Below are 16,117 nucleotides of genomic sequence, written 5' to 3' on the forward strand. Positions count from 1 at the left end.
AGGGAACAGCATTTTTATCAAGAGTAAGACTAGTATGGCAACACAGGGGAAGTTCAGAGGGGAGTGGTGATCCAGTGGTCTCAAGTTGGATTAGTACTTGATAACTAAAATTTTTTAAATTGATATGTAAGTTTTTTTTCTTCTTCTTTTCTTAGCTTGAAGAAACAAATAGAACACTAACTAGTGATGTTGCAAATCTTGCAAACGAGAAAGAAGAACTAAACAACAAGTTGAAAGATACCCAAGAACGTATGTAATTAGCAAGGGAGTAAAACTTATTGTGAATGTGCCTAGTAGCTGTAGTATTGTTGTAACTTTAATATTTCTGTTTATTTCAGAACTGTCAAAGTTGAAAGATGAAGAGATCAGTGCAGCGGCTATTAAAGCACAGTTTGAGAAGCAGCTGCTGACTGAGCGAACACTCAAGACTCAAGTATGTCACTGGAATGGAAAAGCAGTTTTGAATTTTGTTTACATTCCTGTCACCTGTTACTTCTAGTGCTATAGGGTAGAAGCTATGCTCAAAGTAATATTATTATTTGAGTAATTTTCTGATTTTTTTTTTTAGTCAAGTTAGAAGAAACTTCATGTATATGGAAGTGTCCCACACTCTCCCAGTTTTGTTTTGTTTTTGTTTTTGTTTTTTCTTTTTTGCTGATAGCCCGAAAAGACTCAGATGATCTGAAAGGGCACCTGTGATCATTGATACCCCTCTTCTAGCTCCCACAGTTAGTTGTGTTTGTAGCATTAATATGTGGGTGCTAGTACCATTCTCTGCTGTTGTTTAGGGAACATTTTAGTGCCAGTGCAGAATTCACATCCTTCAGAGTAGGAAGAGGAACATCTGCCTGTTTAAATATCTCTTATAATGAAAGTTGATCAGTAGAAGATGATATCAGATCAAGCCTGTAATTGAGTAGGGAACACATCCAGGGACTGGCATATGCTAGGCAAGCATTCTACCGAAGCTACATTCAGAACCCTGTAAACACTTCAAATTAGCATTCTCAAAAACAACGAGAAAGTGGGCAAGATAGCTCAATGGGGAAAGGTTCCTACTATCAAAAGTCATGAGAATGAAAAACTAACTAGAATACAGAATGAATATCCATGATAGAGCTATGTTAGTTAAAATAAGGCAAAAAATGTGTTGTTGTATGCATGTGTTATATATGTTCACGTGTGTATGTATACACGTGTGGACTGTGCATACGTGCATGCATATAGAGTTCACATGTTGGCTTCTAGTGTCTTCCTATATTACTATCTGCTTTTTTTTTTCTTTCAAAATTTTTATTTGCATTTGATTATGTACTCGTGCCCATGGAAGCCAGAAGAGGGTGTTGTTTCTACTGGAGCTGGAGTACTGGGTACTAGACTTGTATACTGGAAACTGAACTCCACTTGTCCAGAAAAACAGAGAGCAGTTTTAACCATTGAGTCATCTGTCTAGCCCCTCTCCCTTTTTTCATTGAGACAAAATCTCTCATTAAATCTAGAGAACATAAATTGGGTGAGACTTAAGGAATTCTCCTGTTACCTCCACTGCATCACGGTGCCTTGCTTTATTCATGGGTGCCACGGTTCTGAACTCTGGTGCTAGTGCTTGTACAGGAGACACTTTACTCACTGACATCTCTCCAGGCCAAAAAGTATTTCCTTAAAACCCTGTGTATAGGAAAGGAATTACTAGTGATTATGTAGCTTATAATCAGTAAGTTTCTGAATAAAACACCAACATAATTTATTATGTGCTTATTTTTTAAGGCTGTGAATAAGTTGGCAGAGATCATGAATCGAAAAGAACCTGTCAAGCGTGGTAGTGACACAGATGTGCGAAGAAAAGAAAAGGAAAACAGAAAATTACATATGGAGCTTAAGTCTGAACGTGAAAAATTGACACAACAGATGATCAAATATCAGAAAGAACTGAATGAAATGCAGGCTGTAAGGATACTCTTTTACACAGAACACATATTTTAAAAACAATTATTTTCTTATCTTTGGTTGCAGAGCATTTCTATTAGTTGTTATTACCGAACTGCGACTCACAATTACAATGTACATTTCATCTGTTAATACATTTTCTTACAGCAAATAGCTGAAGAGAGCCAAATTCGAATAGAACTGCAGATGACCCTGGACAGTAAAGACAGTGACATTGAACAGCTTCGGTCGCAGCTCCAGGCCTTGCATATTGGTATGGACAGTTCCAGTATAGGCAGTGGACCAGGGGATGCTGAGCCTGATGACGGATTTCCAGGTACACGTCTTAGTCAGCCTTGCATTTGCCTTAAATTTAAGTCAGGTGATTGCTTTAATTTCACGAAGGACTTTACTCTTGGGGAAAAGGTTGGTCGTTTCTTTAAGGGAGAACCTACTTCATGTGACCTTTTGGACTTGTTTGATTAAAAACAAACAAGCAAACAAATTCTAAATGTTTAGGAGTTTAGCTCACATGTAGTGCCTATCTGTTTAAGTTTTTCACTTTTTTTCTTCTCTTCTCTCTGCCTCACTTTCTTACTTGTGGGTATGTAGTCCATATCACTCAGTCACACACTATGGAATCCATGTCCTTCACCTACCAGCGGTCCTCTACCTCTCTCAATATTGCCACTAAGCCCTCCAGTTCTCACATGCTTCTTGACTCTGACTCTGAAGAAGATTCCTTGCCTTACTTACCTAGTTCATCGGAGCCTATTAGTACAGGTGATATCTGAAAAAGATCTTACTGTCTTTAGAGTTCTCCCAGCTACTTAATTTGTTTTTTGTTTTTTTAAATTATAACATTTAACTAACATCTCCTCGCTCCGACATGCTGTTTAGATGCAGTAAAAAGTAAATTGCTGCATGAACTGTAATTTGCATTTAAGGCAGTTTTCAAATAGCTTGTGATTGTACTTGCTAGATCGTTTGATTTTTGCCAGTTTTCCAGAAACAAAGCAGTATGTTCTATATCCTTGAAAATGCATGGCTTCATCTATTTTCAGGCATTTCTGTAGTTCTATATCAAGAGTGACAGTACCGAATATAAAAATACATGACTCCTTTGAAAGAATGTGTTGAGGTTTTCACTGTGTTTTCATGTCCACAGTGTACTAAGTCTTCAGAAACACATGAAACAATTTGACTTGGTTTTCACCCTGAAAAGCCTCACAGGTGAAATGCCTGGGGACTCCCATACATGTCTTCTAAACTCACAGAGGTTCTCACTGATCTCTTTAGACTCTAATTTCCCTATCTGTATGAGGGATAGAATTCGGTTGTGTGGAACTGTGCAGTATAGACAACTTAGTACAGTTAGTGCATAGTAGTTTAAACCTGTAATGATTTGCATTATTAGAGTATTCTCTTAGAATGGCATCCCCTCTGCCAATTTCATTTGAAAAATAGGGTAAAATTTATTAGCACAGAGTCTAATGACTTAAGATACTTGCTTTTGTTCATTGTAGAGCTTTACTGATTTTGATATTAGCTTTACTACTGATTGGAGCTTAGAAATCTTGGTTATACTGTTGCTTCTTCAATGTTTGCTCTGTATTTTACATAATGAAGATAGGCATTCTAAAATCCCCTGTTTTCTGAACACATGCTCATTTAAAGTGCTTTTTACAGGAGAGTATATATGTGCTACACCTCTAGTTAGCTTGGTCTCCACAGGAAGAATAAAGGGCTTGATGTAGAATTGCAGTGAGAAGAGCTCAATGGCTCCTGTCTGTGCTGTGAATTTTGCCTGTGCATGAATTTAATCAGTGAAGTATTTTGAGTATTTATTTCTGATGTCATGTGACCTGTATTTTGTTCATGCTTCTACTCAGTATGTGTTATTACAGTAACCCAGGTACTGTATGATTGAAATTCTAAAGTGCAGATTTGATTAGCTTATGACTTCTGCATTAAAATTTTACTAAATTTCTAATTGTCAGGGGCAATCAGTTTATTTATCCTTAACTCGTTATGCTTACTTGTAGAATCACGATTAGAAGGATGGCTGTCGTTGCCTGTGCGGAACAACACTAAAAAGTTTGGATGGGTTAAGAAGGTAATTAGTGCTTTCAAGTATGGTTCCTTTGACTTCTGATTTAACTCTACCCATTTTCCTCTTGGAGTTGTAGGACGGCCATGCCTACACTTCTGGTCATACAATACTGGTTTATATTTTCAGATTGTGTTTATCAGTGTAGAAGAATTTTTACTTTCCATGGGTTGTTACTGAAATGGGCTTTGATGTTATTATGTAGGAGCCTGTTGTTTTGGTGCTGTTGTGTCCTGGTGGGCAGCAGCTCTAGATACGGTGGGAGGGCCGTTTTTCTGTGCTACTGTGTTTCTTGTTCACTTTGACTAGGCTGATGCAGGTTCACTTTTTATGTAGATCTGAAAGCTTAAAATATATCAGTTTCAGTTTTATTGTTACAGAAAAATAAATAAAAATCTATAAGTAAATCTGTTGTTATTTTAAGGAAAACTTTCCTAAAGCATCTTTAATGCTTTTTATTTACTTTAATAGAATATGGCCTTATCACAAGAATAGAATTTCTTATAAAAGAAAATAAATATAATACAGTGATTTCATCAGTTTCTTTCTTCTTTTTAACAGTATGTGATTGTAAGCAGCAAGAAGATTCTTTTCTATGATAGTGAACAAGATAAAGAGCAGTCTAACCCTTACATGGTGTTAGACATAGAGTAAGTATCAGACTTAGGGTAAAGTCTTGATGTGAGAGGAGTAGAACTGTGTCTATCACGGCCATCACAGTGCAGCTCTCGTTCTACTGCATTTCCCTTTGATTTCCTTTTATGTGTGATAGGGAAGACATTATATTTCATGACTCTTTAGTTATCTTTAAAGTTACTAGAACAATAAAGATAATCTAGTCAACCAGGTGAACACATTTAATCCCAGCAATTGATGGGCAGACAGAGGTGGATCTCTTGAGTCTGGCATGGTCTACAGTAGTGAGTTCCAGGACAGCCAGAGACATAGCAACAATAGAAACAACACCAAACAATCAAGCTAGCATATTAGCTTTTAACGTGAGTCAATAAATAGCTGATTTTTAACTTCTGTTAAGTATAAGATAACCAATGTGATAAAATCCTTGAGTAATAGTTTACTTATTCCTTTCTTTAAAACTCTTCTGTAGCAAGCTATTTCATGTCCGACCTGTTACTCAGACAGATGTATACAGAGCAGATGCTAAAGAAATTCCAAGGATATTTCAGGTAAGCATGTGTTTGTTTTTTCACCCTTAGACGTTCTCATGTGACATGTTTTAGATTCCTTTCTTCGCAGTATCATCTCCCCTCTGGCTCAGCCCCGGTTGGGGCAGTTGGGTCTTTCTAGTGTATTGCTTCCGTCTGAGGCCAGCACTGGCTTGTTTGTTGGTTTATGGTGTGCTTCTGAGCTCTGTTGCACCTTTCACAAGATTGGTTGTTGTTTTTTAGAACGTGAACTTAGTTCTGTTTTGACTTTGTTCTCAACTTAGGAAATTTTGAAAAGTCACTTAACAAATTGAAAGCTGTAGCACTTTTACTTTTTATTTAAAACACCAAGTTTCTCCTTTTATTGTCTCCATTGAAACTATTTTCAAACCATAAGGCCTAGAGAGCTGGCTTGGTGGTTAATAGCTCTTATTGCTCCATCAGAGGACCAACATTCACACCAGGTGGCTCACAGATACCTGTAACTCTAGCTTCATTGGTTCCAGTTCCCACTTCTGACCTCTGTAGGCATTGTGCACAGACACACACACACACACACACACACACACACACACACACACACACACACACTCCTCTGAAAACACTATAAAAGTCACTGCCTGATCTGATTTACTGTAGGAGAGCTTTTTTTCCCCCCTCTGAGTACTTATGTGGTCTCATTTGGACATTTATTTGCATATCTTTTTTTTCCCCTTTTATCCCTCAACTCTCCAAATATCTAAAATGTGCATATAGTTTCCCCACTTTGCTATTACTCGGAAGTGTAAACAGCAATTGCTATAATTGTCATAGTGGACTTTGGCTTATTTGAATAGGGAGGTACACTGGATACTGAACACAGAGCTTTGACCTTCCACTCAGCTATACTTCTATCCCTAAATGTTGCTCTCAGAGGAATGAAGGAAAAACCCACCTAATTAAGTATAAATTTGTCTTTTGTTGACCTATTCTGATAGTTTTGCTGCAGCAAAGTAAAGGATACTAAATCAAAAGTAAGGAGACAAAGTGACTGTCTCATGTCTTATGCGAACTCTGTCTTCCCTTAAGATGGAAAATCATGTCTCAGGCTTTTTACGCATGCTAGGTAGGCATGCTGACACTGAGCCGTGTTCCTAGGCTACATAAACTCTTGACCAGGTAACCTGCTTAGGTTTGAATTTCAACCGTATTTTGCTCTAGTTGAATAATGTATCAGAATTTTTGCCTATATAAAACTAACAATGTGGAGCCTAGAGAGCTGAGTCAGCAGTTAGGAACAGGACTTGGGTTTGGTTCCCCACACCCATGTGGTGGCTAACAACCAACTGTATTCCATTCATTGCTGCCTTCTCACCTCTGAGGGCACCAGGTATGTATATCACTCACACACACACACACACACACACACACACACACACACACACACACACACACAGGGAAGATACTCATAAAACAAAATAAATCTTTAGTGTGTAACAGTCACTTTTGTTGTGTTCTTGTTCATAGATCCTGTATGCCAATGAAGGAGAAAGTAAAAAGGAACCAGAATTTCCAGTGGAACCAGTGGGAGAAAAATCTAATTATATTTGCCACAAAGGACATGAGTTTATTCCTACTCTTTATCACTTCCCAACCAACTGTGAGGCCTGTATGAAGCCACTGTGGCACATGTTTAAACCTCCTCCTGCTCTAGAGTGCCGTAGATGCCACATTAAATGTCATAAAGATCACATGGACAAAAAGGAAGAGATCATAGCCCCCTGCAAAGGTAAGTAGCGAAGTTCTTGCTGTGCTGTTACTTGGGCTTCCATCATTTTAAGCATATTAATTCATTTCAAGTAATTCTTGTTGTAGTTTATTATGATATATCATCGGCAAAGAATCTGTTGTTATTAGCAAATTCAACGGAAGAACAGCAGAAATGGGTTAGTCGGTTGGTGAAAAAGATACCTAAAAAGCCTCCAGCTCCAGACCCTTTTGCCCGATCATCCCCTAGAACCTCAATGAAAATACAACAAAACCAGTCCATTCGGCGGCCCAGTCGACAGCTTGCTCCAAACAAACCAAGGTAATAAATAAAACATGGTAAAAAAAAAAAAATTTAAGCTGCTTTTTAAAAATTAAAAGTATTTTATTATTTTTTATAATCGTATTGTTTTCATCTTTAATCAGCACATGGACTAACTAGTGATTTGGAAGATGGCATTAAGATTACGCATAGGCTGTCATATGTCAGGTGCACACACATGATGCAAACTTCTTTTAGTTAGGTGATCTGAGAGGCAGAACTAAAAGCAGCTTCATCTGTAAGTGCAAAACAATGTTTGTGACTTAACGAGCAATACAGTTCAGCTTTAAGTGTACATACAGAGTGATGGGGGCATTGCTTGGAGTTGAAGTGGTAGTGTAGTGGGAGGTCAGATATGGCAGTACTGATTTCATTTCATTATGTATTTGGGTTCAAAAGAGCCATTCCCTTTTAGGTAAGCATTTATAAACATTGTTTCTCATTGAGTGTGAAGGTTTGGTTAGCTAATGAAAGGAGCATTAACCTAGGCCAGGACCTCTTGTTACCTAACACAGGGCCTTCAGTATATGAGTGATACTGTGCACTGACTGCTCTCAGATCACAGACTTCTCATATGAAACTTTCTGGAAGAAGTATCTCAAGGAAAGAATTTAGAATGACAAAGGTAGAATTGGTGTTTTAGCAGCAAAATATGGTAAAATGAGCTGGGTGTGGTGACACATGCCTTTAGTTCCAGCACTCAGGTTGGCAGAGGCAAGAGTATCTCTCAGTTTGAGTCCAGCTTGGTCTCCATAGTGAGTTTTAGGACAGCCTGAGCTATAAGAGGCCAAAATGTCTTTAAAGGAGTCTAAAGAGGTGGTTCAGCAGTTACAGCCGCCTACTACTACTACTACTACTACTACTACTACTACTACTACTACTACTCTGGAGAGGATGAGGTTAGTTGTTAGCACTCACTTCAGGTGGCTCACAATTACCTATAACCTCAGACCCACAGTGCATCCAACACCCTTATTTGCACTTGCGTAGCTGCACTCAACATGCACATAAATACAGAGAGAGAGACAGACAGACAGACAGGCAGACAGACAGACAGACAGACACATTATTAAATAAACACATCAGTCTTTTTAAAAAAACCTTAAAATAATTGAGAGACACCGAAGGCCATTTGTAAAATTTGAAATTTTATTTTCTTTGATCAGTATTGTAAAACTGTTGGTGCATATATGATGTTTTAGTACCTTCTCAGAGTCTTTCATGGCTCATACTCTGCACCTCAGATCGGATAACATTAAAGAGTATAGGTTTATTTAATTCATAGTTCTGGAGGCTAGTATATCTAGAAGGGCTGAGGCTAGCATGTAGCATGTAACATTTGTAATGTTATGCCGTGCGGAGACTGGGAGAGAAGAAAGTGGCAGTGGTAGAAAATGATAACTTGATGCTGGAGATGAAGCCTGAGTTCAACTAAAAAGAGATGGGTAGAATTTGCTAAAAGAAAAAAAAAATGATTGTTTAAATACAAGTTTTTCAATGATTTACCAACATTTAAATCAATTACTGACAGTGGAAAAAAATGTAGAGAAGAAAAAAAAAGTGGGTTTTGTTTTAAGGTTGAAATAACCAGAATTAGTTGAGTAGAAGAAGATAAGGGAACGGTTTTTAGCAAGTCTGACATATTGAACTAGTGATCTGGTGACTGTAGTTTAACTATAAGAGTGTAGTACTTGGATGGGGTGGGGCTAGGGTGAGAGCACATGAGCAAGCCTGACACCTTAGTTTAATCCTCTGTGTCCCAAGTAGAACTTGGGTATGACAGTACCTTCCTGTAACCCCAGCGTTAGGTACCAAAATACGACCCTGGCAGTTAGTTAGCCAAGCAGCATAGCCAAAATGGTGAGTTTCAGGACTAGTAATAGAGGAAGACACTCCCAACATCCACCTCTGTTCTCCATGGACTCATGGACTGGTGTTTGTGTGTGTGTGACACTGGCACACACTTCAAAGATTTCAGAAGGAGGTAAAATACAGATTTCCATAAAATATCTGTAAATAAGGCTTAGTCAGGAAAGACTGCTGATCTCAGTCTTCCAGATATTCAACACTTTTGAAAGAATAATTTGGATTGACTTGTTTGCTTGAAGTTTATAAACATGAGCCTTCTCTGTCTCCTCCCTTTGTCCTCAAAGTTTGTTTAATTGGGAAGAACAGATCAGGGATGGTAAGATATCTTAGTGGGTAAGGCACTATCATTCCTCGAAACCAGATGGTAGAAGAGATATTGTTACCACAAATTGTTCTCTGACCTTTAGACAGCCTTCATGGCATGTGTATATGTGCATACACATAATAAATAAATGTAATTTTAAAAAAGCAGAAGAACTGGGCTGGAGAGATGGCTCAGCGGTTAAGAGCACCGACTGCTCTTCCAGAGGTCCTGAGTTCAATTCCCAGCAACCACATGGTGGCTCACAACCATCTGTAAAGAGATCCAATGCCCTCTTCTGGTGTATCTGAAGACAGCTACAGTGTACTTATATATAATAAATGAATAAATCTTTTTTAAAAAAAGCAGAACTGTATAATCTGAAAAGAAGCTAGAGTATTAGCTAATTTTTTTGTTAATTAAAAAAAAATGGGAGGCGGGTGGAGAGATAGCTCTTCCAGAGAACTTGAGTTCAATTCCCAGCACCCACATGGCAGCTCACAATTGTCTGCAATTCCAATTCCAGGGGATCCAACACCCACACACAGACATACATGTAAGCAAAATACCAATGCACTTAAAAATAAGTTATTAAAAAGATAACATAATCATGCTCCAACTTTATGTTCAATTCATTTAGCCAAGTTAAATTGACAGTCCCACTTACATGCCTGTGGCCTTGTCTTGTTCCAAATTAGAATATAGCTGTTGATGAACTACCCGGGGTTCCTCTGGAATTGAGGAAGCTGTGTTCCTATTGTTGCTCCCTTTCAAAGGAGTTTATTATCCATGGTGTTATTTATTAAATAACAACAAAAGACAATCACAGCTGTTGGCTGATAATGTAGTTTCTTTTGTACTTCTCAAATTGAGAATCAGGGTAGCTACATCTTTATCTAGACCGTAGGAATGAATGGGAAGAGCAAATTATGTTCTTAGCCCATACAGAATCTTGTCTTGGGTTCTCTCCAGAGGACCCTTCTGCAGTGTGCCTGGTTAACATGACTACACCTGTACATAGCAGTGGAGAAACTTCCTCACTCAGTGTTTCTGTCTGAACTGTTGCCACCCTGCTCCTGAAGGGAAACTTAGAGCATTCACAGCACATTCTAGCCACAGTGCTACGTTCTGAAGTCTATAAAGGATAGAGCATATAAACTTGCCAACCTCCTGTTACAGATTGCTTGATTTGGCATTTAAAGACTGGGATTGGTCATTTGATGATGTTGATGGTGATGATGATGATGACGATGTTTTTGATTTCTGAAGAAATAAATGGGTAAATCCATGTAGTGCATGTGGTTTGCACTTGGACTTTCTTTCGTTCTCTCTCTTTTTTGGATAAGATATGTTTTAAAAGTAGTTTTCAGAAATATTTCTGTTCTAACCGGAATTTCTGTAGCAAGTGTAAAAGTAAAATGCTATGTTCAGATGCTTGTGTTCTCTCTCTCTCTCTCTCTCTCTCTCTCTCTCTCTCTCTCTCTCTCTCCCTCCCTCTCTCCCTCTCTCCCTCCCTCCCTCCCCCCCCCCCTTTTTTTTGATGGGTTTTTTGAGACAAGGTTTCTCTGTGTTATCCTGGCTGTCCTGGAACTCACTCTAGACCAGGCTGGCCTCGAACTCAGAAAGATCCCCCTGCTTCTGCCTCTTGAGTCCTGGAATTAAAGGCCAGTGCCACCAGTGCCCAGCTATGTTCAGATTCTTTATTGGCTGTAGGTTTTTAATGTTATTGGAATTAAAATATTTTATCTTAGAAATTAAGCATGTAGAAGTAAGAAAACATATTCTGATAACTTTGATTTATTCCACACAAGCTGTATTCAGAGAATTAAAACTTAACATTTACGGTCTCAGACTAGTTTGTGAACATAGCATGTTTTCACCTCCTCTCTCATTCTTTCTCCTTCCTTTTTTCTAACTTGCAAGAATTAAAACCATAAATGCTTTTAAAGTCTGATACATGCAATGAATTAGCTCTTTCTGATTTGTCTTTGTGATGTGGTGAAACTTTAATGCTACCCTTGCTAAAAGAATGTGAGTGGCATGCTGTGTAAACTTCTGCCTTTTAAAGAAATGTAAAGCCACAGACTGTGGCCCACTTGGAATCCCAGCCCTTGGGGGTTGTGGGTGGGAGCAGAAAAATGGGAAGTTCAAGACCATTTTTCAGCTACATAGTGAATTTGAGGCCAGTTTAGGCTCTATGAGACCTTGTCTCAAAAAGAACACAGTAAGGGCTGGAGAGATGGCTCAGTGGTTGGGAGCACTGGCTGCTCTTCCAGAGGTCTTGAGTTCAAATCCCAGCAACCACATGGTGGCTCACAACCATCTGTGATGGGATCCGATGCCCTCTTCTGATGTGTCTGAAGACAGCTACAGTGTACTTATATATAATAAACAAATAAATCTTTAAAAAAAAAAAAAGAACACAGTAGGCATTGCAACATGTAAGGGTGTAGTTTCCACTCTGCAGGCTGAAGTATGAGATCCATACCAGTTCAGGCTGGATAGTGAGACCCTGCCAGAGGACAGAAAAGGAGATTGTGAAATGGTTTGCTTAGGAACAAGATTAAATGAAAGTTAAATATTAGGACTTTAAACCTTCATATAGAATAGACACATAAGTAATCTGTGTTAACTGAACATGTTGGAGGACATGTACTTACATCATGTAATACTGTAGCCTCTATATCCAGGCTTGTGTATGTCTTACGTATGTATACTATGGCATGTTTAATCCCCTCTTAGTTTCTTTGTTTGGTTTTGTGATAGGGAGGATGGAATCTGGGGCCTTGGGCTTGTTAGACAAATGTTCTGCCCCTGATCTGTACTCTAGTGGCTAGAGTCTAGCCCTTTCCTCCTATCTTACAGTCATGAAAAGGGTGCCTTGAGGTCTAAAGTATGTAAAGCCAGACTGTGAGTCCTATTTCAGCTATGTAGGGCAGCTACCTAGTTTAGCACTCCAAGACCCTGTTGTGTACCTTGTTAAGCCCTAATATTGCTGATTAACTGCACGGAATGTTTGTGGCCAGTATGGAACTTAGAAAGTCCACTTTTTATTTAGAAAAAAATGTATTGCATGTACCTAAAACTAAGTAATAGAATTGAATTTGTTAATGCATGAATTGGGTTTTAGAGGAAATAGAGTTTAATGATAAAAGTGAAATGTTCTCAGGGAATTTAACTGTCTCTTCAACTAACATTATTTCTTCTTCTTTTCTAGCTAACTGCCTTCTATGAAAGCAGTTATTGAAGGTGATCATATTCTTCCATCCACAAGACTGAAATATGGTTTCTCAAAACTTAACTAAAAAGCTATATTTTACTGAGACACATACATACACCACATGCGCGTGCGTGCATGCTTGCACTCCCTTCCCCCCTGAAATAATTACAAATCATGGAGAGGTTTGTCTGGGCTACTTTGAAACAAGTTGAACAAACAATGGTTGGTGAGTAAAAAAAGTGTCCTACAATTCTCCCAGACTTGCTTCATAAAGCTCTTGGCAGTCACACTACATTGCACAGGATTGAGAAGAGTTTAAAGAAATCACATTTCAGCTTCAACAGAGGGTTTCACCAGCATATTAGTCAGAAGAATTTGGGAGTGAATCCCACTACAGTGATGCTGACTGCATCTTTAAGAAGTGACCATGATGTTGTGTTCATGTATGGTATGTATATACATATGAGTTGAGCCTCATATATATATACACATACACACATACACATAAACACATTGTACTGTAATACTGCAAGATTTTTTTAACTTACCGTTTTATTTTTTTATACACGTTAATCAGATATCATTATTTCAGTTGCAACTATGCACTTGTATAAAGCCATGATGTTGGAGTTTATATCCTTCACTCATGTACCTGATAAGGAGCTGCATGTTTGTGTAAACAATAACTGTAACAAGAAATTTGAAGTTAATTATTCCAGTTTTCTAATGCTTAAGATAGGCAACTTTACCCATTTTGAATGCCTTAATTTAATTTTTTCTCCCTCCAAATCTCAGCCCTTTTCTATATTTAACTAAAGAAAGAACAGTGTTTACCAGCTCATAGGATGCAGCTTGCTTTATGGGGAAAGAAGTGCACTATTTTACGTGTAATACTTATGTCAGTGTCAGACTATTTGATGTATGACGGTTTTTAATGTACTTGCTCATAGAAACAATAATGGATCATATTGAAACTAATGTGTGTGATGTACATCTGTTATTTTTTAATCCCTTTTTTCGCAGACTTCAGCTAGTCTGTGACTATGGAATATTTCCTGTGCTTTGAACTTGCTGGTTACCCTAGATGTGTTTTTATTTATGATAAAGACAATTTTTTTCACATTTTCATTCAAGATTCAAAAATTGTCTCAAATATAAAGAAAACTAACATGTTCTGTGTAGATATATTTTAAATATTTAAATGTGATTTTAAAGCAAACACCTGTGTATAGCAGTATTTCAGCTTTGATATCTGGAAAGAAGCAGCCTCAGAAGTACTTAATTTGATTTTCACTGTTAAATGCTGCTGAGGCTAGAGAACAGGTGGAACCTACCCTGCCATGCTGCTGGCCCAGGTAAGTGTGCTTGACTCCACAGCAGAGTGCAGCAGTGGGCAGCATCAGGCTCTGTACATACGCAGTGTTCAATGTGATATTGACATGTTTGCCTGATATTAGTGAAGCCAGTAGACATTTTTGATTGTTTTCTTCTGGGGTCACTGTAGAGATGCTGTAAAAAGTTCGATCCTCCTTATAGATGCTGTTGTAGACATAGTGGCTGTTGCCCACTGATATACTAAATCCAATTCTGTGATCTTCAGATGGCACAGTTTGCATCTCTCATGCTGTCTGATTACATGTGCATGCCATTTCCCTGGAGGCAGCTGAACTCTGGTTTGGAACACAACTTGCTTCCTCCCTTCCCCTCCCTCCTTCCTTCCTTCAGGTTTAAAAATGAAAATATATAAAATTTATATAGAAGAACTATTTCCATTCATTAGAGTTGTTTAAAAGGAGACTGAATTAATATTTTATATAAAGATTTTGTTACTATGGGAGGTTCTATCCTATTCTGAGTTGGAGAGTATATATATATATTTTTAATAAACTTTATTAAGGTGACATAATGTCAAGTTTACACATGAATAATTGAAGTATTTGAGTAAAAAAGGCAAAAGTTTTAATTTTGGATGCTGTTCGTGTATATATGTATAAGAGTTTGGAGAATCATGGTGTGATACGACTGTACAAGGCAATTAATGTGAAGGATTCAGGGGAATAAAACATTCTGAGGGGTGAAAAAAATCTCTCCATGGAGCGTCTTCATATATGGTTTAATAGGGATTTATAAGGTCATTTGTCCAGCTTTCAGAATTCCAAGTAAAAACCACATGACCATAGAGAAGCATTTGCTTTCCTGCTCTCATTTGCATGCACGTCGGTGCATGTACCTGCCATTTTTTCCCCAACCCAACAATCATTACAAGAGCAACCTAATTTTGCCAGTTCCATTTTTCTTGAGGCCTCCAATCCTTCAAGATAAATGCGTACCAGCACAAATACTGCTTCCTTTGTTTAGTCCCCCAGAGCTGTAAATACTTGCACTTGGGACCTAAAAGACAGGGGATGCTGGGTTTCCTTGGTTGGATGCTATTCTTTTGCTTTGTGAAATAAAAAAGACAGAAGGAAAAGAAACTTAAGTACCAGTATTACTGTTGAAAATTAATGGAAAATTAATTTTAAGCATTAATTTTCAATAACATCTAAAAGCAAGATTTAAAAAAAAAAATCTGTGATCCCAAGGGAAGGCTGCTCTTTGTGGCCAGCCTTTGAGAGGCCATGGCCCTAGAGGGGCTTCCCTTAGTTCATGTGTAGATCCTAGTAAGACATGCTCGAGGCTGCCAAACCAACTGAAAAGGTCATACTGCTGCTATCAGGCTGGTGGATTGCAGGGTGAAGTAAGAGACTCAGACTCTAGTTAACCTTGTAGAGATGCTTTAAGCAGCATGTTGACCCCAGGGAAAGCAAGTAGCTTCCGAGCTTCTCAGGCCCTTGACTGCTACTGATTCTCTTTTTCTGTCTGAAGATGACTTCAGCTCCCCTGGCTCGTGGAGGTGCCACAGCCAATATTAAAGCACTTTGACAAGCACTGTGTGACAGTGCTGAGTGTTGTTCCCCGGGACCTCGCCTTGTTCCCTTCCCTGTGGTGACTTTTGTTTGAAACTGTAATAAGTTATAAACTGCATGATTTAGAGAGTCATCTTGAACCAGCTCCTTTCCCCAACACAAAAATCATCCCCTCTTGATTTATTTTTTATTTTGTTGCATCTTTGTAGTAATGTAATTGTATTTTTATGCCTGCTTTTTGTTTAAAAAATAAATAAAAGAAACTAAGATGTAAGCAATCTTTTCCTGTGAAGTAGTTGTGAAGTGCTGCAGCTTCTTAACCTGTCTCCTTAAAAGGTATGCTAACAGTAGATGGGGTGACATCAGCATAGTAAAATCACTTCTGCCCTAGTTCCTGGACAGGTTAGCTCTAGAGTCCGCCTCCGACTCACTGTGAGTATGCAGGCTTAAGCATCTGGTTCCAGGTGGGGAGGGGAGGGGACACAGAGTGCCTTTCTCTCTGAGAATAGGTGCCTTACCGGTAATCTATGGCTGCCTTTTGGTTCTGGGGT

The 16,117-nt window shown here is 38.4% G+C and overlaps 1 protein-coding gene across 5 annotated transcripts in view; it reads left to right on the plus strand.

Moving 5' to 3' along the window:
* Positions 1-15,858, plus strand: part of Rock2 (Rho-associated coiled-coil containing protein kinase 2) — a 94,399-nt gene extending 78,541 nt beyond the window's left edge. For 2 of the 5 annotated variants that reach the window (XM_087552329.1, XM_087552332.1), the window contains 12 exons: positions 156-249; positions 339-433; positions 1,768-1,947; positions 2,095-2,263; positions 2,539-2,709; positions 3,972-4,042; positions 4,598-4,686; positions 5,145-5,223; positions 6,709-6,970; positions 7,057-7,270; positions 10,620-10,719; positions 12,658-15,844. In XM_087552329.1, coding sequence (XP_087408455.1) covers positions 156-249; positions 339-433; positions 1,768-1,947; positions 2,095-2,263; positions 2,539-2,709; positions 3,972-4,042; positions 4,598-4,686; positions 5,145-5,223; positions 6,709-6,970; positions 7,057-7,270; positions 10,620-10,707 — 1,512 coding nt within the window. In that variant the 3' untranslated portion in view covers positions 10,708-10,719; positions 12,658-15,844. 5 annotated transcript variants of the gene reach the window in all.
* Positions 15,859-16,117: the final 259 nt, after the last annotated feature.

The sequence above is a fragment of the Rattus norvegicus genome, chromosome 6, assembly GCF_021556685.1.
Source record: "Rattus norvegicus strain SHRSP/BbbUtx chromosome 6, alternate assembly SHRSP_T2T, whole genome shotgun sequence".
Classification (NCBI taxonomy): domain Eukaryota; kingdom Metazoa; phylum Chordata; class Mammalia; order Rodentia; family Muridae; genus Rattus; species Rattus norvegicus.